Source organism: Drosophila arizonae, chromosome 3, assembly GCF_054131065.1.
Source record: "Drosophila arizonae isolate 15081-1271.41 chromosome 3, UAZ_ARI_1.0, whole genome shotgun sequence".
Lineage (NCBI taxonomy): Eukaryota > Metazoa > Arthropoda > Insecta > Diptera > Drosophilidae > Drosophila > Drosophila arizonae.
In genome coordinates, this window is record NC_142923.1 from 17820704 (window position 1) to 17842091 (window position 21388).

The window sequence follows — 21388 nt, forward strand, 5'->3', positions numbered from 1 at the left end:
AAAATTAATGATATGAAATGATTGTATAGGTAGAACAGGATTCATTTAACTCTTAGTAGGGTACTCTCGAGTGAAGCTTCCTTCTTTGTGGTTAATATAAATTTAAATAATCTGATTGAGCTTATTGAATTTAATAATTTATAAAGTTTTCAATGATATATTAAATATCATATATTAATACTTAACATATATAAATATTTTTATAAATCTTGGAAAATCGCATTTATTCGATAAATCCGTTTACCCTATTGGCACGTCGCTTATGGTATATAACTAAATAAAAGTACAACATAAATTGCTAATACGTAGCGGTAAAAAAAATTAAAATAAATGAAAAAAATCTTTAGCTGAAATGAAATGTGAATGAAATGTGCCCTAAACATGCAATCGAACTTCAACTTCGCTCAGCTGTTAATTTTGCATGCCAAAAAAATAAACGAAATAAAAAGCACAATGAACAAGAAGAAGAAGAAGAAGCAAACCAACAAGTTTTTGGGTAGATGCAGTTCCGGGGGTTGTATGTACATACATATACATACACTTTTATATATATCTATATATATATATATGTTATATATCTGCCAGCAACGACGGCGTCAGTTGTTATTGCCAACATTTTAGTGGCGTGTAGCCGCCATGCCCTCGCCTCACCTCTCTGGCCACCCTTAGCCACAGTCGTCCAACCCCCTGGCTCCACTGCTTGTGCTGTGGCTCCTCTGCTAGTGCAAGTGGTTGTCGAGTTTGTGACTCATGCCTGGCACTGATGACGAAATCAGCCGGCAGCAGACACTGAAACTACAAAGTACTTGTGTACTCATATGAATAACTAAAACGAGGGTGGCTCAAGAGATATTCGTATATGTATGGAGGAAGCTAGAAATTACTATGCTTATTTATATCAATACTAGCTGGCCCGGCAAACGTTGCATTGCCCTCTATATTATTTCTAGTATCAATATATGTGAACAAATAAAATATAATTAATGTATAATTAAAAATTATCAAAAAGATACTATGATTTGTACCTTTATTTAGGATTTGCTAAAACTCTGAGGCAATTTTATATATATATACTTTAGATTTTCTGTTAGATTTATGTTAACATTTTTATGAAATTTATATATATTTATATTTTTTAAAATTTAAAAACAATTTTTGTTTCTTTTTTTTTTTTTTTTTTTGATAAAGTATACTTAAAATTATCAGAAACTTATCAATCAAACCTATACTTAATTATTGAAGCGCTGTAAGCGCTGCATAAATTTACTTAATATACTATTATATAGATGTAGTATTGATTTAAAATTTATTTATTTTTTTTTAACATTTACATTTTCTGTTCAACTAATTTTGACTATGTTCATCAACTTCTCGAGCAACCCTCTGCGAGACATACATACACTTCAGGATCAATGTACATATTTGGTTTGGCAACATGCGAAAATTTATGGATAAGCCATGTCGGGTGGCTGGCGGCACGTGGTGCCAATCCAGCGCACGCAAGCAGAACAACAGAGAGAAAGAGAGAGAGAGAGAGAGAGCGAGAGTGAGAGAGAGGGCGAGAGAGTGAGAGTAGTGTGACCAAAGTGTGGAAACATACATTGCGTGTCTCATTGTTCGCTATGTGCTAAGCAACAAAGAAAATATTATGATTTTCATATCAAAGCTAAGCAGTTAATTTCGCTTCAAGTGTTGCATAATTATGAAAAGGGGCGAACAGCTAGTGGGTGTGGGTGGGAATGATGAGGGGTGGGCAGTATAGTGTGCAGTCTGCATATGATTTGAGATGCTGTTGCGGCACTCGGAAGACTCGTTTAGTCATCGTCAATGTCGAGGGGCAGCACAACTGTTTAGTTGCTTAATTAAATGCAATACACGAAGGAGGAACCGAGCGAATAAAGCAAACTAAAGAAATGCATTTCAATTAAACAGAAAGAGAGGGAGCGAGGGAGAGAAAGAGCGAGAGGGGGGCTGCAGAGCTGTGAGACTTAGCGCTTAGCTGTAATTAAGTGAGCCATTCAACTGCAACAAATGCAGCGCTTGCCCCGTGGGGCTAATGTGGATGAAAGTAGAAGAAGAAGAGTTTGAAGACTAGGAAAAACCTGAACTGCAAATGTACGCAAATGTTTGCCAATTGCCAGTCAGCTAATGATAGACACAATGACAATGAATGATAGTGAATGGCAATGAATGATAAGGGAATGCAAATGCCTGCAAAGAGAACGACTTAACTGAACGTTGAGCATATAAAAACTATTTTGTAATAGAACTAAATGTATTTAGAGCTTAAAATCAAATTGTTAATGATAGCAAATGATATTGAATGGCTGAAGAATGATAGGAAATGCTAATAGTCATGAGTAAATGAGTCTATCAATTTACTTGGAAATAGTTGAGAAGTAATTGATATGGATTGGTATGAATGTTAGAGAATATTGGAGAAAGACAATGACTGTTTGAGATTAATGACTATGATATGGAATAATTATAATATAGTGAAGTATTTGGAATCACAGTGAATTATCGTAAATGTCAGGAAATGCTTATATTATAGTAGCATATCCTTAGTAAATGTATGGAACAGAGCAAACCGAGATATGTTTAGGATAGAAGTATATGTTATATTAAGTATAATAATTTAGGTGTTAATGAGAATGACCGTAATGAACATAAAATTTTAGAGCAAGGAATGAAATTTAATTATAGGTTGATAAAAACTAAGAGAAAATATAGATGAAAATACTGCATAGTATATAGTGATATAAATTCAGACTAAATAATACTAAATTTAGATGTAAATGATTATTAGTCTTTGACTCTAAAATCAGAAATTATTAATCACTTATTTTCTTATATGCCTAAACGCTTCAGTCTCATTCATAATAAAGTGATAAAAAAATTTATATATTAAATAAAGTTGAATGATTAAGAATAATGTGTAATAACAGAATCTGAAGAAAATAATAAAAATACTTTCCATAATAAAGTAATTTATATACTTTGTTCATTTAATGAAAAAAATTAATAATGTGTTTAATATATTTGTATTACATTACTAAATGTATAATAAATTTTGTTTAGTACACAAATATATTTAATCTTCCTATTATAATAATCTTCTTTTCCTTTTTATATTTTCAGGTAAGTTTAAAATTAATGTTTATGGTCCGATGCGCCAGCAAACAGAGAACTCTTTACGTAAGTTTTTTCTTGTTCTTATTGCATAAAGTTCGACTTTTGCTATTTGCCCACCTGTTCCAGCTAATATCCCCCACTCCCCTTTCCACCTTCTGTTTGGCACGCCCCCTTTTTTGGGACATGAACATAATCATTAAAATACTTTTAGCACACTTAACACACACACACACACACACACACAGACAATTGTGTGTTAAATCGTTTGGCCGTTTAACACACAAATGTTCACACTTTTGATGTCATTATATAAAGCACACATATATGTCTATATATAGATGTGTGTGTGGGTGAGTAGAGTATTATGATGTCCGTCCGCCGCTCTGGCTGCCCCCTTGGGCATGACACATTCAGTTCAAACTGCTCAACCGGACGGATGGGACGGCATTCACGTTGTGTTTGCCGGCAAATGATTTCCAAAGCAATTCAAATGCAAAACGAGAGCCGTAACCCAAACAGCCCCACACGCCTCGCCACCCCTTTGGTCACAGCCCCTGCTAGCCCGCCCACAAACGTCAACAAAATAATATTGTAGGAAGAAGCATTGTGTGCTTCAATGCCTTCGACAAGCTGCTGTCATGATATTCCCGCCTCTGCCGTTGCATCTCTGCGTGTTCACCCTCTTCTCTCCTCTCCACTCCTCCACTCACTACTCTCAACTCTCTCTCTTGTGTCAGACGTGAAGCATTGTGTGTGGGCGAGAGAGTGTCGCCTGTGTGGCCCGCAGGCTATGCTCCCGGCTCAAACCTCAACTCAAACTCGCTGCACACTGGTTCCAACTCCAACTCCGACTCCGGCACCAACTCCGACTCCAACAGATTTTGTTGGCCTATGCGTGGCCCATTGTGATTCATCGGCTACTGCCCTGCTGCTTGGGCTTCGACACTGGCGCCGTTCTGCCATTTAAATTGCCGCTCTATATCCTTGTCCGCCTTTCGGTAGGGCCGACACGTCGCCAGCTTCACACTACCCACTGTGCCAAGGATATGTATGTATGTGTGTTAATGTGTGTGTGCTCTCTCTTTCGCTCACGGTCTCTCTGTCTCTCTGCGTGTTTGCAGCGTTTTTTGAGTCATCGTCGCTTTATTTATTTGTTCGCTCGCTCGTTCTGTTGCCATCTAATTTAATTGCAGTTAATATTTTTTTCGATATTCGAAAATTAGTTTTTTTTTTTTGACTCGACGAACAACCTGCTGCAATATGAAGGAGGGCGAGAGAGTCTGAGAGAGAGAGAGAGTGCGTGAGAGTGTGAGCAACGCATACGCTGTGTTGGCATGTCAGCTGGCTTAAACGTTTTTGCTCTCTATCAAGCATTGCCAGCTGCAAAGAAAAACAAAAATTATTTACATATTCGCAAATGCTCAGAGCAATCGAAAATATAATATATTGGGTTCAGCTTGGAATATGCGCTACAATATTTTTTTTTTTTTAGAAATGCGTATCTGATCGAAAAATGTATACATTAAACTGGGAAACTTTTTTGATAATTTTTACATTTTTAATAGAATATATTTTTAAATCATTTTCGAATCACTTTGATATCATTTGATCATTTAATATTTATGTAATATCAATTGAATAGATATTTGTATTGGTTTTTAAAAACTATTTTGGGATTTCTGCACCATCAATTATTTCAATATAATAAAAAGAAACAATATTTTAAAAAATTAATTCCATAATAAAATTTAATATATTTGGTGTATAAAATATATTTTTTATAAATTATAAATATGAATTTTTTATAAATATTAATTCATACATATATTTGCGAAACCCGCTGTTCACACTGTGTAATAAGCCGGCTTTCTAATGCTCAGCTCAACTGCATTTACAGTTAGGCGCATTGAACGTTTTGTGGGTGGCAGGCGCTCTCTTACTCTCCCACTCGCTCTCTCTCTCTGCCAGCTCCTTAGGCATGCTCTGCTGCTGCCGTCAAATGACAACAACAGTAACAATGAAGCAAAAAGTTCGCTGCGCTGCTCACGGCGCATGTTTCGAAATGGATTTTCGAAATTTCGCACATTAAGGTTACGCAGCAAGGTCGAAAATGAAAAAAAAAAAATATATATGAAACGCAATTTTATGTAATGTGGCAATTTATTTAAATTAATTGTTAGAATAAAATCTAATATAATGTAATTATTATTATTATTATTATTATTATTTTTTTTATTTTCGAAAATATATTTTAAACTAAGCTTAACCCTGCTGTTTGGGGACAAAAGCACTCGCTCCCACAAGAAGTCAACCCCCTAGAATATACGAATTTACTCTCTCGCGCTGCTGCTGCCATGCTCTCACTCATTCTCTCTCTTTCCTTTTCTGTGTGTGCGTTGGCTAGCTCGTTCTCTGTCTCTTTTTGGTTAGCTCTGTCTTGCGGGAGTTGTTGGTGAATGCCGCCAGCTCTGTTGCGCCCCAAAGTGGTTTGTCCTTTTTGCCATATGCATTGTCCTTGCCAATGCCAGCGACAGCGCTGCCGGCACCGACGTCAGCGTCAGCGCTCAACGTTAACGCTGGCGTCAGCGTCAGCGACGTCAGTTGCTCGCCTGCTGCTGAAAAATTAACATCGACATAATTTAGTTTGTCTTCGTCGTTCGTTGCGCTCGTTACGTATTCGTGCCGTTTTGTCGTTAGCGTCGATTTCTCTTTGTCATTGTCGTTCTTGAAAGCCATAACAAGAGGCAAGACGCAAAAATAACACAGTCAAAAGCATAATCGCAAAAAGAATACGCCGCCGTGATTTGTAAACAAATACAAAACACAACAACAATAAAAATCGTAGCATACATTTTAGCGCGGCTGAGAATAATCGGAAACATTTGCATAAATTAGACAATTTAAATAAAATATTAATTCTAAATCAATTATATTAAATCAAATATTTATTTAAATAGTAATAACTGTGCGCTGCGCTCTCCAAAGTAGGCAGCACAAATATTTAGTTGGCAACACTCACATATCCGAAAACTACTGCTAAATACTACCAAATATCCTCTACTACTACTATCTACTGCTCTATACACATATTTGTTTATAAAAGTCAAAAAGACAAGTTATCAACATGCTGATTGGATTAGTACGCGATTCGGTGATGCAGTGCTTCTGCCATACATGCCGTGCGCCGGGCATTTTGCCAGCGGGTAAGCATATACGAAAATAGTAGTAGCCCAAACTGCTACTAAATTGAACAAAAACAAAAATTTTGGTAACAATTCGACTTGAGGCATTCTGAAATGCATACAAAAAATAGTAGTAGCAGCATAAATACTACTAAAGCTAAGTAGTTAATACTACCAAATCTAATAAGTAGTAGCATGAGAACTATTTTTCGTGAATTTGCCAACGATTCGACAAGAAGCATGCAAAAAGAGCATTGTATACATTTTAGTAGTAGCATATATACTAACTACTAACTTAATTAGTAGTAGCATAAAACAACTACTATACAAGAAATTTGCTACAGTCCAACATAAGTCCATGGAATGTGTATAAAAGGAATAGTAGTCAAATTTTAAGTAGTAGAAAAATACTCCAAATCCTAAATAGTACTAAAAGACAATGAACTGAACTGAAATGAAATGGCTCACATTTCATCTTAAATACATTCTCGAAACACTAGGAGTAATGGTAGTTAGACTAAATTTAATGTGATGATATATTTGCTAACAATTCGAGGCATTTTTCAATTAATCATAAAGTCAACTTTCAATTCGTATAATTTCTATTGTTTTCCCCTTTTTTTTTAGCAAGGTCAAAACAATTTTCAGCTTTTGTGTGTTTGTTATTCTTATGGGTTTTTTTCTTTTGGTCTGTCCCCTAATAAAAGTTAAGGGTATTCCACTTTAAAGTGCCCTCACGTATGTTGGAAAAAAGTTATGCTCAAGCAGAACTTATGCCCAGAGCTCGTTATATTTGTAGCTCCCAGAGCTAGATGCTCTTGACCGTTTCTCTCCACTGTTGACCTTAAGTTTCTTCTTCGTTTTCATTGTGTTTGTAGCTTTGTCGTAGAATCTTCAAATTGGGTTCAATTTGTTTTGCGTTCAACTTTCTGATTGTTCTCACAATGTTTTTGTGGGTGAGAGTTTGGGGAAATTTTTTGAGCACTTGATGCAGGTGCTTGAGTGTTGATTGAGTTAAGAGGCTTGGAGCCTTTCAAATGCAGACAAAACCAATTAGAATACTTCAATTCTGAATGGTTAATAGTTGAAGTCAAATGCAGAACATTCGAGAGGGGCTGAGATAAAATGAGAATTCGATCGAAAAAAGCTAGATAGCTTACATTGCAAATATTAATAAATAAACTCATGTATCCATATACACATTCATATCGAGGCTCATGTATTCATATATTTATTCATTATATAATTATAGAAATGCATTCGTATTTAAGTATTCAGATTCATTAAAATATATACTCATATTATACTTATTTTAATATACCCATGCATTCATACCTGCACTCATATTTACTTACTTCATATATTCATATTACATAGATAAATATATTCATACATTCATCTATACATTCATATATTCATATAAATACACTCATATGTTTATTCATATATTTACACTTATGTAATTATTTACGAATACTAGATTTTATGTATTACTGTATTCATATCTACAATCATATTAATTTTTAAATGTTCATTATAGTCAAATAAGGATTCATACATAAGATTCGTATATTCATATACATACATATATACAACATTGAGTGTTCATATTTGTTGTATGATCATTCGCAGATATACAGTACTCTATTCATAGATTTATATATTCATTCATATATACACAGTATAAACCATTATATTATTCAATCTGATTAATCTTACAATAGCTTTTGCTCATACCAAATGCAAATTTTGATATGTGATAAGCGACATATTACGTAACATTTGTTTAACATTTGCGCTTTGTCAGTTCGATGAATAAGCGACGATTAGATCGAAGTCAATCAAAAACTGAATGTTGAGTTCATCAATCATACGAAATGGCAGCGGCACCTGGCAGGATGATGTCTGGGCCAATATACAAATATATTAGTCAAGGACGTTACTTAGAGACCTATTAAGTCATCAACAGGCCCAAGACAATTATGTAATACAACAACAACAACAACGAAGACTAGATGAAGGACTTAGGCTTAAGGCTGGCTGAAAAATACGAAAAAAATAAATGAAATCTGTTGGTAGGGAAAATCAATTTTAGATAGCAAAACACCGACAAAGTGGGAGAGTGGGAGAGAGAGCGCGTGTGTGAGGGAGAGAGTGAGAGCGTGGCAATAAAAGCGAACAAAAAGACAAGGAATATGACGTTGATTTTTGGTGTGTGGAAAGGCAAAACTAAATGCCACCAAGTAGGCAATAACAATTTCGTGGATGACTGTTTGTTGCCTCTAGTTGTTGCTGTTGCTGTTGTTGTTGTTGTTATTCTTCTTTGCTGCTGTTGTTGTTGCCGCCTTTTTTATGGCGTCCCTTGCCAGGGCATCGCAATGGCTGGCGCCAGTCAGCCGGCAACGATGAGTCATGCCGCATGCCAATTGGAGCCGCATGCCGCTTGCCGCATGCCGCATGCCGCATGCTTTGCTAGCACGGCTGATGGAATTTCATTTTGTTGTGTTGCCGGCAGAAAAAGCAACTTCTTCTACTGCTACTTCTACTTCACGGCTTTCATCCTTTGTATTAATGCATATGGAATATGTCTGCATTACAACTGGACAAGGCAATTCAGTTATGCCAATGAATTTATTTATATTGTATTGGGCTATTAAAATGCAATAATCGAGGCAAACAAACGCACAGACGACTACGAAATGATTGCGCAATATGCACACGGGCCAACGAGCACAAGCACAAGCCGCACACACAAACAAACAAACACACACACACAGACACACACATACTCAATGTCGTTGACAGTGGAAGGCGTTTATTGATTTATTGACACAGGCACCTTACGTTAAAAAAAGAGAGAAGGTAGAGAAAAAAGAAAAACAATGGAAACACGAGAAATACCCTAGCAAAGAATGGTGAACAAAAAAAATGTCATTCACTTATTAAACTGCCCTCGCAGAGTCATTTAAAAACAAGCTAAATGCATATTTATTTAAAACTAGAAAATTTACCATATTCATAGCAAGGAAAGGATTATATAGAAATGAAAGTAAGAGAGATAAACAACCGTAAGAAGGAATTAATAAATAAACGTTGAACGCTTTAGATCTTCATTACAAATTTAGCAAATAAAAGAGATCAGTTGCTAATATTCTCTAATTGTTTACGATTTATCCAAGATTGTCAGAGTTAAAATACTAATATTCTGCTATTTATTCTCGTTTATGACTAAACAATAATTATTGTAGTAGAATTGGTTAAAAAAAAAAAAAAAACAACATTAAATAAAATCGCGAATTGTTTGTGATCCATGTTTAAAAAATTGTTGATTGAGTGCAGAATAAGAGAATTATAAAAATTTTGCTTAATAATCAAATATGAAGTACAATAAAATGAACTGAAATATAATTTAGGATTTTAAATGACACATTGCACTTTAGAAACAGAGGGGAATATATTTTTGTATGTACTTTATTGTTTTGTTCGATTCACACCCCCCTTGATTCACACCCTGGCTACCGCCAGGCAACTTCATCCTCTGCTGGGGTACCCAAGATAAGATGAAAGACAAACACCTGAGCAAATTACTTACATGCGTTTTGCACAAGAAAAACATTTAACTTCTTCAGCTGCTTTACCTCACCATCTATCTCACCCTCCCAACCTCCCAACCACCCAACCTCTTGACCCACTGCATATGGGCAATTTTTCAATTGACGAAGGTATTTTTCACAATTCCCCCCACCTTTTTGCGGCTATAAATCTTGCCGCGTAACTGTACCTAATTAAGAGTGTTGGATGGCGAGAAGGTTACAGAATAACAGCTCAATTTACACTCGACACGTGTAAAAAGATATAATAGACATTTCAAATGGGGTTTTACTAGTAAAAGTAAATGAGCTGGAAGTGCATCTGGTGGAAAATTGATTGCCTTAGACCATATTTGTGGTACAGTGAATGCGCGCTAAATAGCAGAAAAATCTTAAAGGAATGGGTAAATAAAAAATGTAGTATTTAGTAATAAATATATTTAACTAAATGAAGAAGAATGTGATTTAATTTATAAATGATTGAGAACAGAAAAATTCGGTAGTTATTTTTAAACACAAGGTATCATAACTGTTTCATAGGGATAGCTTCGTTGTTTTTTGTTTCTATTGCCTAACAAACTCAAAGTCATTCGATAAATGCATTTTTTATCATTCCTTGCTGTTACAAATAGAAAATTATAAAGATTTGGGCGGCATTATAGGAATATATATAAGATTGTCAATTTTAGTATATTTTAGTATTTTTAGTATTTTTTAGTATTTTTGGTTTGGTCCAGCCATAAAATTTTTGGCGGTATTTTAAGTAAAGCTCTCATTGCTTTTTGTTACTATTGCCCATCTACAAAATATCTTTACTTGTAATTATAGTAATTACAAAGTCAAAGTCATTCGTTGAATACATTTTAGCATTCCTTGCTGCTGCTGCTGCAAATATAAGATTATCAATTTCAGTATTTTTTTAGTATTTTTTGTTTGATCCAGCTATAAAGTTTTTGGCGGTATTTTAAGTAAAGCTCTCATTGTTTTTTTACTATTGCCCATCTACAAAATATCTTTACTTGTAATTATAGTAATTACAAACTCAAAGTCATTCGTTGAATACATTTTAGTATTCCTTGCTGCTGCTGCTGCTGCAAATATAAGATTGTCAATTTTAGTATATTTTAGTATTTTTTAGTATTTTTGGTTTGGTCAAGCTATAAAATTGTTGGCGGTATTTTAAGTAAAGCTCTCATTGTTTTTTACTATTGCCCATCTACAAAATATCTGTACTTGTAATTATAGTAATTACAAACTCAGTCATTCGTTGCTGCTGCTACTGCAAATATAAGATGATAAATTTTGGTATTTTTTTAGTATTTTTTGTTTGGTCCAGCTATAAAGTTTTTGGCGGTATATTAGTTAAAGTTCTCATTATTTTTGTTACTATTACCCATCTACGAAATATCCCTACTTGTAATTATAGTGATTACAAACTTAAGTTCATTCGTAGAACATATTTTAGCATTCCTTGCTGCTGCAAATATAAGATTATAAATTTTAGTATTTTTTTAGTATTTTTAGTTCGGTTTACCTATCAAGTTTTGAGCGGTATTTTAGGTGAAGTTCTCATTGTATTTTGCCCATCTACGAAATATTCCTACTTGTGATTATAGTAATACAACTCAAATTTATTCATAGAAGACATGTTGCAAATATAAGATTAGTATGTCTAGTATTTTTTTAAGTATTTTTCGTTTGGTCCAGCTATAAAGTTTTTGGCAGTATATTAGTTAAACTCTCATTGTTTTTTGTTACTATTACCCATCTAAGAAATATCCCTACTTGTAATTATAGTAATTACAAACTTAAGTTCATTCGTAGAATACATTTTAGCATTCCTTGCTGCTGCAAATATAAGATTATCAATTTTAGTATTTTTTTTAGTATTTTTAGTTCGGTTCACCCATCAAGTTTTGAGCAGTATTTTAGGTGAAGTTCTCATTGTTTTTTATACTATTGCCCACCTACGAAATATTTCTACTTGTGATTATAGTAATTATAATTCAAATTCATTCATTACAGACATTTTGCAAATATAAGATTAGCATATTTCAGTATGTCTAGTATTTTTTTAGTATTTTTTATTTGGTCCAGCTATAAAGATTTGGGCGGTATTATAGGTGAAGCTTTCATTGTTTCTTGTTACTATTGCTCAACTACGTTATACCCCTACTTGTGATTATAGTAATTACAATTCAAATTCAATCATTGAAGACATGTTAGCATTCCTTGCTGTTACTAATATAAGATATAAGAATTTTGTAGTATTTTTAGTATTTTTTTAGTATTTTTATTATTGTTCTGCTATAAATTATTGAAATTATAGCAAATTGACAGGGAAACATGTCTCAATTAGCATTTGACACATGTCTAAATTAAGGCACATGCAGAACATGCACTGCTGTGAGTCTCCCGTGTGTGTGTGTGTGTGTGTGTGTACATGTGGGGCATGGGTATGCATGGGGTAACATCTTGATTTCGCAGAAATGGGAAGCTGCCCAGAAAGTCCACATTCAAACGTTTTGCCTTTGGCCCAAGGTTAAAGCTGAAACATGCTGGTTTTTAATTTGGCGCCACTAATTGTGAGTGCCGTTGCTCTGGGGCCAAACATGTCTCACTGCAACTACCTCGCCTCTCACTCACTCACCCTCTCATTCTCTCTCTCTCGCTCCTCTATGTCTATCTCTGTTTGCCACTCGAGTGTGTGCTCTTTGTGTTTAGCCTCGCCTGGCTGGGCTTGGGGTTTGTTTGGGCTGTGTGGGGCTGACTTTGCTTTTCGGTTTTGCCAAATTAGATTTCCTAGCTACAAAATTGCAATTGAAAATGCTTTTTCCACTGCAGCTGCTGCAACGGAAGCGCTGCAAATTGTTTGAATCGGTGCTAAAATGTGGAATGTGTAAAGGGCTTGAAATGCTCGAGTAATGCTAAAACCCTTAAAGTGCTCACTTTGATTGCAAAAGCGCAGTTAAATGAAAAGAAAACTTTAATCAAAATGAAAATTGAATGCAAAATTAATTAACTACATTAGAATACAATAATTTCTATATAATACATAAGATTATTATTAGTTAAATCTGAGCCCAAGGCATAAATCAATTAAGTTGAATTGCGAATGCAACAGACAGCAGCAGCAGGCTGTAATGAAGTTGAGCCGAGGTCAATGTGAATATAATTTGATGCATCTTTCAGACAAATGGGCTCGACAGCTTGCGGCCAACTTGGGGCTGAGTGGGGCCAAGGCATTTCAGATGATGGATTAGACGAGTGCTTTAGGACCGCCCACAAAGCTAAACATATGTTGTAAATGTCCACAAATTGCTTTGCTAAGAGAGGGAGGGATGACAGAGAGTGAGAGAGCAAGAGAAAAAGAGAGAAGGAGGGGTGTGGGATTGGGAAACATTTGAACTGAAATTAACTAAGCAAATGTGCTTCATTTGCCAAAATGTTTTGTGAACAGCTGCTGTGACAAAAACAAATTTGTTCTGCTGCATATATTAAGTTCTTATATTGCCACAGATACATTTATACATACATGTATACAGAGTGTATATGCATTTATTTCTAATAATAAATGTATAAATTCTATCTAAAAAAGCTTAGACTTAAAAGAGATTGAAATGAATTTTGGGTACTTAATAAAAAGTATATGATTAAAACAAGCTATTGTGCTTCAATCTAATAAACTACTTAAGCTAGAGACCTGATATATCAAATACATATTCCTCATCACCCTACGCAGCATAGGTTAAATATTTTTATCCTATATCTCAACTCATTTCAATAAATATGGATAAATCCTGTTGAAACTAAATAATTTTTGAAACATAATTTGAAGCTAATCGATTTTAAGATTTGGGTCCATGTGTTGTTACAAGTTTTACAAATAGTTAATGGACTTGGGTAACTGTTAAATTGCAAATTTAAAAATTGCCTTACTGAAAATATTAAGATATGCTAAAATATATGACACGTTTGCTCTATAGAACCTGAAAAGCCGTTGGCTGAGTTATATAAGACTCGGCTACATTTCGACGTGTATTTTTTTTTCTCTTCCGACTTTGCGGCGCCAGCAAACAATCGACACGCTAACATAAAACTCAAACCCTAACATAAAACATTTTAATCATTATATTTGGCATTACGACTTTTGGGTTGGAGTCTTGTAATTACCAAAACCAAAACCCAATAGGAGCAGCCCTCACTTAGACAGTTGCTATGATCTAGATTGACTGAAAATTATAATAATTAAATACGTATACTGAATATTTCTCTACATATATACGCATGTATGTATCTTCTTACATACATACTTACATATGTACATATACATCGTATATGCGTTGCGTGACTTTTACTTGACATGTAAAAAAAAAAAAAAAAACCAAAAACAAAATGGAAAGGAAAAAGGAAAATATTTGTCAGCCATTAACATTCTCGAGTTGTCCTTGAAATGATGTAAACGAGCAGCTCAAGTGGCGAGTGCGGTGGCTTAGAAATTATGCCTGACTTATCGATGTGTTTGTGTGTGCATGTCTGTATGTATTTTTGTGTAGATGCGAATGTAGTCTTCAGGTAGTTCATTAGGGCCAAGCTGTTTGGGCTAAGCAAGGCGGAAATCCTACAGCCGTATCGAGAGGAAATGAAGAGCTTATTGAGATGGCGAGGCATGAGCGGCTTGAAAGCATTAATTTGTGGCTGGCTGCAGTGTATTAAGAAAAACATTGATACGAAGGCAAACGGCATAATGTAGCGTCAAATGGAATATTACGAGAGGGAGCGAGAGGGAGGATGAGAAAGATAAACAGAGAAAGAACGACAGTAAGACTCAGGGTGATAGAGAGAGACAGTCAAATATGTATGTATCAGCATAGTGAAGCTTTATACAGTATACAGCTTTTAGATAGAACCAACCGAAAAAAACTGTTTCAAATCAGGCATAACCAACTGCATAATACGCGCTAACTAAATTAAATATGGAGATTTGCCACCATACAATCAACAGCCATATAAAATTAAATTTTATCTATATAATATAAATATACAACTATATTTTTATCGCCTTTATATACCCAATTACAAAAATATAGGAAAAATCGTGTAGCACCCACAATTGGGACCGTATATGTGTAAATCCATATTTGAAGTCTAAGTTTTCAAAAAAAAAAAAAAAAAAAAACAAAAAAAAAAAATACAAGATGAAGGATAACTTATATCCATCTGCCGAATTCTGTTTTTTTTAATACTAAGAAATATATAGGAAATATAATTTCGAATCGTATATTTCACTTACCAAATTGCGCTGAGGGTCTATAAAACCAATATGCTTTTTTGTATAACGACCAAGTATGTGGAAATGACAGTTAGTTGAACCGTTACTAATATCGGCCGCCCCGTAAAATAACAGTAAACGTTACCATTACTGTTGTTTTTTTTTTTTTTTTTTTTGAAAAGTTGTTTCTTTTTGTGTGCGGCATTTGATGCGCTGTCAAATTTGACAAAGTTGTGGCAACGCTTGAAACATCCATGTTCCTGCCTGTACAGTTGTTTTCCTCTTCGTTTTCATTCACTTGTGTATTTTCAGTTGCCAGAGGCAAACACCTTTGTGTGTGCGCAGCTCTTGTATTTCAACAAAAATAGTCGAAAGTCATAAATAATGCCTGGACGGCCGAGAGTTTTATGGATGGTCCATGCTCTCTGGTCCCTGTTGTGTAATTTTCTCCTTTCAACTCATACATGAAAAAGGATTTTTTGCTTTTTAAACGGACAAAAATTCGTGTCTGTGTGTATATATAAAAAGTTCAGCTATACAGTTTACTCGTGTGTTTATAAATGTTATGCTGTAAATTCGAGCACACAAAACAACTGAAATGACTTAGTGAGACTAATAGAGATGAAAAAGTATTTGTCATTAGAATGAAACTTTCAGCATTAAAGTGCGAGTGAGAAAGTGAAAAAAGACACAAAAAGAGAAGTTGAAAAGTTGAGCTCATAAAGAAAAATTATACCATATACGAAGTATTTAAAAGTTTACGTTTTGCCATAAAAGGCATTATAAGAATCAAGGAAAGAATTTGTATAAGAAAAGTAGAAAAGAAAAAGCTACTAAAAAAACTAGAATGCTCTATTAGGGAAGGCTACTTGGACGTTACAACGGCACCTTAGTTATTTAATTAATAAAGTTTTTTTTTTTTTTAAATTCAGAGCGTGATAGTGCCATCCTGATTTATTTAAATGCCACAGCAAATAGTCGCTAGTATTTTATATGCTTTAGTTATTTATTTATATTATATATACAAATATTTATTTATATAAATAAAGATATATTGTTATAAATAAATAATATTTATATAGAAATTTATGTTTGATAAAGTTAAAACTTAATAAACATTTTTTTTTTTTTATCAAACATGAAAGATTGAATAATATTTTTTACTGTACATTTTTTATTTCTATTTTGTATTGATATAGTTAAATCTCTGCTTTTATTTAACAAATAATTTTTTTCTTTACAAAGATTTGTGTTCTCTGTTCTTTTAAATTAGCAAGAGTTTTTTTCTAACTTGGAATTTTAATAAATTTGCATGGCAAGACTAAAAGAGTTGCTTGAAATTTTATATTAAATCTGATTATTATTCCGACTTGACTAGTATCGTATTATGACAAAACACTGATAAGCCAAAATAAATTAAATATATATATTCATGCCAAAAAACGCAAATATTTAAATTTAATTAAAAATATAATTTCAATATAATTAATATGACTTCATAAGTTAAAGTTTTCCATAGTCAGCTATCTCAATCTAAAATTCGATCTAAGCACTCAAAAACTTGATTAAAGTTTCTTGGCCAGCTCGCTAAGCAAATGCATATAACTCAGCCTGGCCTGAGCCTGAGCCAAGCTAATCAAATTTGCCCAGCTGGCAACTTTAGTTTGAGTTCTGGAGTGAAACGAGAAACAGCAGCGAGTGGCCAGAGGCTGGTCACAGCTGTGCGGCAGGAATGCCATGGAATGGATGAAAGGCGCTAGAACTATTTAGGCCAAGTTGTCACGTAGCCTGCGCATTTTTCCATATTATCCAGCATTGTTCCTTGCTCATTGAAGAAGGTTAGCTGGGCTTTCTTTTTCCGCTGTTTCTCGGCCTTTGTTTCTGTTCTTTTTCTTTTTATACCCTGAACCCATTGAAAATGGGAAATCAGGGTATAATGGTTTTGTGAAAAGTATGTAACAGGCAGAAGGAATCATCGCAGACCCCATAAAGTATATATATTCTTGATCAGGACGACGAGCTGAGTCGATATAGCCCTGTCCGTCTGTCCGTCCGTCCGTCCGTCCGTCCGTCCGTCCGTCCGTCCGTATGAGCAAAAGGATCTCAGAAGATATAAGAGCTAGAGAGCTGAAATTTGGCAAGCATACTCGTGTATACCATAGGCAGTACAAGTTTGCTTTATTTTTTCGATAACTCATCCGATAACTTTTTTATCGAGAATAATCGAAAAATCGACAATGTTTTTTCAGCTTATTTTGAACACTTTTAGACCTGGAGACTTCAAATTTGCGTTGTATATAAAGTTAATGGATACAAAGATTTTGTAATTTACAGATTTTGGATACCACGCCCCCTTCGCCCCCAATTTGTAAAAAACGCATTTCAAGTACTAGAGACTTGTGCTTTGAAATGTACACACATTTAAGCCATATGATTACGCTCTAAAAGTTTCATTAAGATCGTATGTCTACAAAAGAAATTATTCAACAAATAAATTCTCGTTATATTGCCCACACTGCAGTGCAGCCCAAGCGCAGCCGCTGCTAGCTGCGCAGTTTGCAAAGCGCGTGCTTATACGTGCATGTGTATGTATGTGTGCATAAAAGAAGTCCAGAATGATTAGAATATCAGTTTGGAGGGTTCAGGGTATCTCCTAGTCGAGCAGTCTCGACTGGAGCCTTCTTACTTGTTTCTGCATGTCTCTCACGTAACAGACGCATACATAACATTACTTAATTTTCATCCAGAGGCTAACAAATTAATGAAGTTGCATATTTTTGTCGAATTCTTGACTCAGAAAGAGAGGGTCTGAGTGAGTGAGAGAGAGAGAGAGGTAGCTGGAAAAAGTCAACAAATTGGCTGACAGCTCTGCGTCTGTATGTGTCTTAAACATTTGAATGCGTGCGCAGTTGATAAAAAATTATAGTATATATTTATATATATATATGTGTGTGTGTGTGTGCCTGTGTATGCGCTTGTGCACATCTCTTGACAGGGCTCTGCCCAAAAGTCATCATCACTCAATGCGTCGCCTCCTGTCCATTTCGGGCTGTCTCTGCTGTCCCGTCTGCCTGACAGCTCGCAGATAACGTGTGAAAAGCTTTCGGGCCTCATTATTTCCGCTGTTGCGTTCGTCTTTTTATACCCTGAACCCATTGAAAATGGGAAATCAGGGTATAATGGTTTTGTGAAAAGTATGTAACAGGCAGAAGGAATCATCGCAGACCCCATAAAGTATATATATTCTTGATCAGCACGACGAGCTGAGTCGATATAGCCCTGTCCGTCTGTCCGTCCGTCCGTCCGTCCGTCCGTCCGTATGAGCAAAAGGATCTCAGAAGATATAAGAGCTAGAGAGCTGAAATTTGGCATGCATACTCGTGTATACCATAGGCAGTACAAGTTTGCTTTATTTTTTCGATAACTCGTCCGATAACTTTTTTATCGAGAATAATCGAAAAATCGACATTGTTTTTTCAGCTTAATTTGAACATTTTTAGACCTGGAGACTTCAAATTTGCGTTGTATATAAAGTTAGTAGATACAAAGATTTTGTAATTTACAGATTTTGGATACCACGCCCCCTTCGCCCCAAATTTGTAAAAAACGCATTTCAAGTACTAGAGACTTGTGCTTTGGAATGGACACACATTTTAGCTACATGATTACGCTCTAAAAGTTTTATTAGGATCGTATGTCTACAAAAGAAATTATTCAACAAATAAATTCTCACACTGCAGTGCAGCCCAAGCGCAGCCGCTGCTAGCTGCGCAGTTTGCAAAGCGCGTGCTTATACGTGCATGTGTATGTATGTGTGCATAAAAGAAGTCCAGAATGATTAGAATATCAGTTTGGAGGGTTCAGGGTATCTCCTAGTCGAGCAGTCTCGACTGGAGCCTTCTTACTTGTTATTTATTTTCCTTCTTCATATTTATTTTTTTGTGTGCGTCTTGACTGTCGCTCACTTGCTCTGACCTTAATGAATTGCAGCAATTGAATGTGAAAGAGTGTTAAGCATATAGATTGTTAAAATTTGGATACTCTGTATTCCTGTTTTTATAAGGAGTTGATTGGCCTATTCGCTAGTTAGTAATGAATTCGTTAGTTAGAATTCTACGTTCTATTCTGTAGAAAATTGTTGAGAAATTGCTATTTATTACTTCTTCATAGATTAAAATCGTTTCAGGCGCCATACTCGCCTTCTTATTTACTTGTCATACCCTGTAATCTATAATCCCAACTAATGTTGGTGAATTGTTTGAAAAGGAAATCTAAATATTTGGCTAACTTATGCCTAATATATAATATAAATATGTGAAAAAAATTTGTTTAACCATTAATAAATAATATTTATTTTTTTTCAACGGAGAATTTTCATAGCCTTTCCCCATATTTACCATTTTATATACAGTGTAGAATGTATTTCCAATTTGATCGCGCTCTTTTTTAAAGAAAATGTGACTTCTTTTGCTTAACCCTTAACACAAACTTAAGACCCTTTCGCATCGCAAACACAATATGCACAAATGTCAGTGTCATTTTCGCGTTATTTGATTCTATAGTGCATAGAGGCAAATGAGTGCTGGGATGAATACACCCCCTCTGCGAAATGAATGCATGAATTATTTAACAGCGTGAATGTCCCCATCGTTGGGTGAGCGACAAGTCTGTCGAGAGCTTGACATGAGCAGCATAAGCAAGTAGGAGGAACACAACAAACCGGAGGTGGCCTTTTGGCTATTGATGAATATGGGGAGACTGGTTAGATATCCTGTAAAGTGAAAGCTTTTATTTTTTACATGACTAGAGATATATTTTGTCAAAGTTATATGAGATTTAACGCAAGTATAGGAGATATAAAGTTAAAATGCTGATGTATACCCTTTAAAATGACATCATTTTGTCATCAGCAATATATAGCTTGATCTTATAGAAAAGCATATTTCAATGTAGTAGTAAATAACATTGATAGCCTATAAATTAATATTAAACATTTATATCAATTTATTGGAACAACCTCTTGTGGCTTTTCCTAAAATTTATAGGGTATAACAAGTGAATATTTAGTTTTCGCGCACACAAAACCCAAAGCCAAAGCATAAAGAAAGGCGAGTGTATACAGGAAAAAAAATGCAAATAGACAACAAAAAGAAGAAGCAGGAAATGTGGAAGCTGAGCACTCGCAGCTCAAAAGTTGAGAAGAAAATTGCATTAGAGGCGCGCAGACAACGAAATAGAAGCACGTAGCAGTTGAAATGGTACAGAGATCGGGCAGGCCATAGACAATTGTGTGGCGAGGCTAGAAACAGAGGCAGAGGGAGAAACTGACTTTGCCATATGGTATGCATATCTATCAGGAAAACCATTTAGGGGCGTTGTCTGTCTTCTGCAGTTCTGTGATTAAAGCGAGAAAACTGAAACTGTTCTGCGCCTTATGGCCATGAAAATCTTAAGCAAAAGCGCCTAAAAGCGACTTTAAAAATATGTATATAATTTACATATTTATAAGACCGAAGCTGCGGGGCTGACAGCCGACAACTGACAACTGCGAGTTAGCTATTTTAACAGCGACTGTCAACAGCTGTGACTCGCTGTGGCAGCCATTGTTGTTTTGTGTTTGTCTATTTGTTGCTGTTTGTCTTTCTACCTTCAAAAGAAGAAACCCTTTTGGGGCTTTTGTTTATTTTTGTCACACTTGTCGCACGGCCAGCCACGCCCAAGTATTTTGACAATAACATTGAATTTTTATGACAACACGTTTAGTGCTTGAAGCATAAACGACAAATGCTTGTGGCTGGAATGGGCGAATGTTTTATGCAAATATTTGGCCAATGGCATAAAGTTTTATTGGCAATGCACAAGCAGGCAGCAAGAGGAAGCATATGGCAAACAAAAAAAAAAACAAGTAAGAAAGCTCCAGTCGAGACTGCTCGACTAGGAGATACCCTGAACCCTCCAAGCTGATATTCTAATCATTCTGCACTTCTTTTATGCACACATACATACACATGCATCCACACGCACGCATAAGCCTGCGCTCTGCTAACTGCGCAGTAAGCAGCGACTGCGCTTGGGCTGCGCTGCAGTGTGGGCAATATTATGAGAATTTATTTGTTAAATAATTTCTTTTGTAGACATACGATCTTAATGAAACTTTCAGAGCGTAATCATATGGTGAATATGTGTCTATATTCCAAAGCCCAAGTCTC

The 21388-nt window shown here is 35.1% G+C and overlaps 1 protein-coding gene across 5 annotated transcripts in view; it reads left to right on the top strand.

The window, feature by feature from the left end:
• Nucleotides 1-21388, top strand: part of stai (stathmin) — a 96539-nt gene that overhangs the window by 35342 nt on the left and 39809 nt on the right. For 2 of the 5 annotated variants that reach the window (XM_089464438.1, XM_089464439.1), the window contains exon 1: nt 6197-6338. The exons of 1 other annotated variant lie outside the window; for it this stretch is intronic. In XM_089464438.1, the coding sequence (XP_089320564.1) occupies nt 6260-6338 (79 nt within the window). In that variant the 5' untranslated portion in view covers nt 6197-6259. Of the gene's footprint in view, nt 1-6195; nt 6339-21388 lie in introns of those variants that run through there. 2 more of the 5 variants (XM_089464436.1, XM_018001772.2) reach the window with 2 other exon arrangements.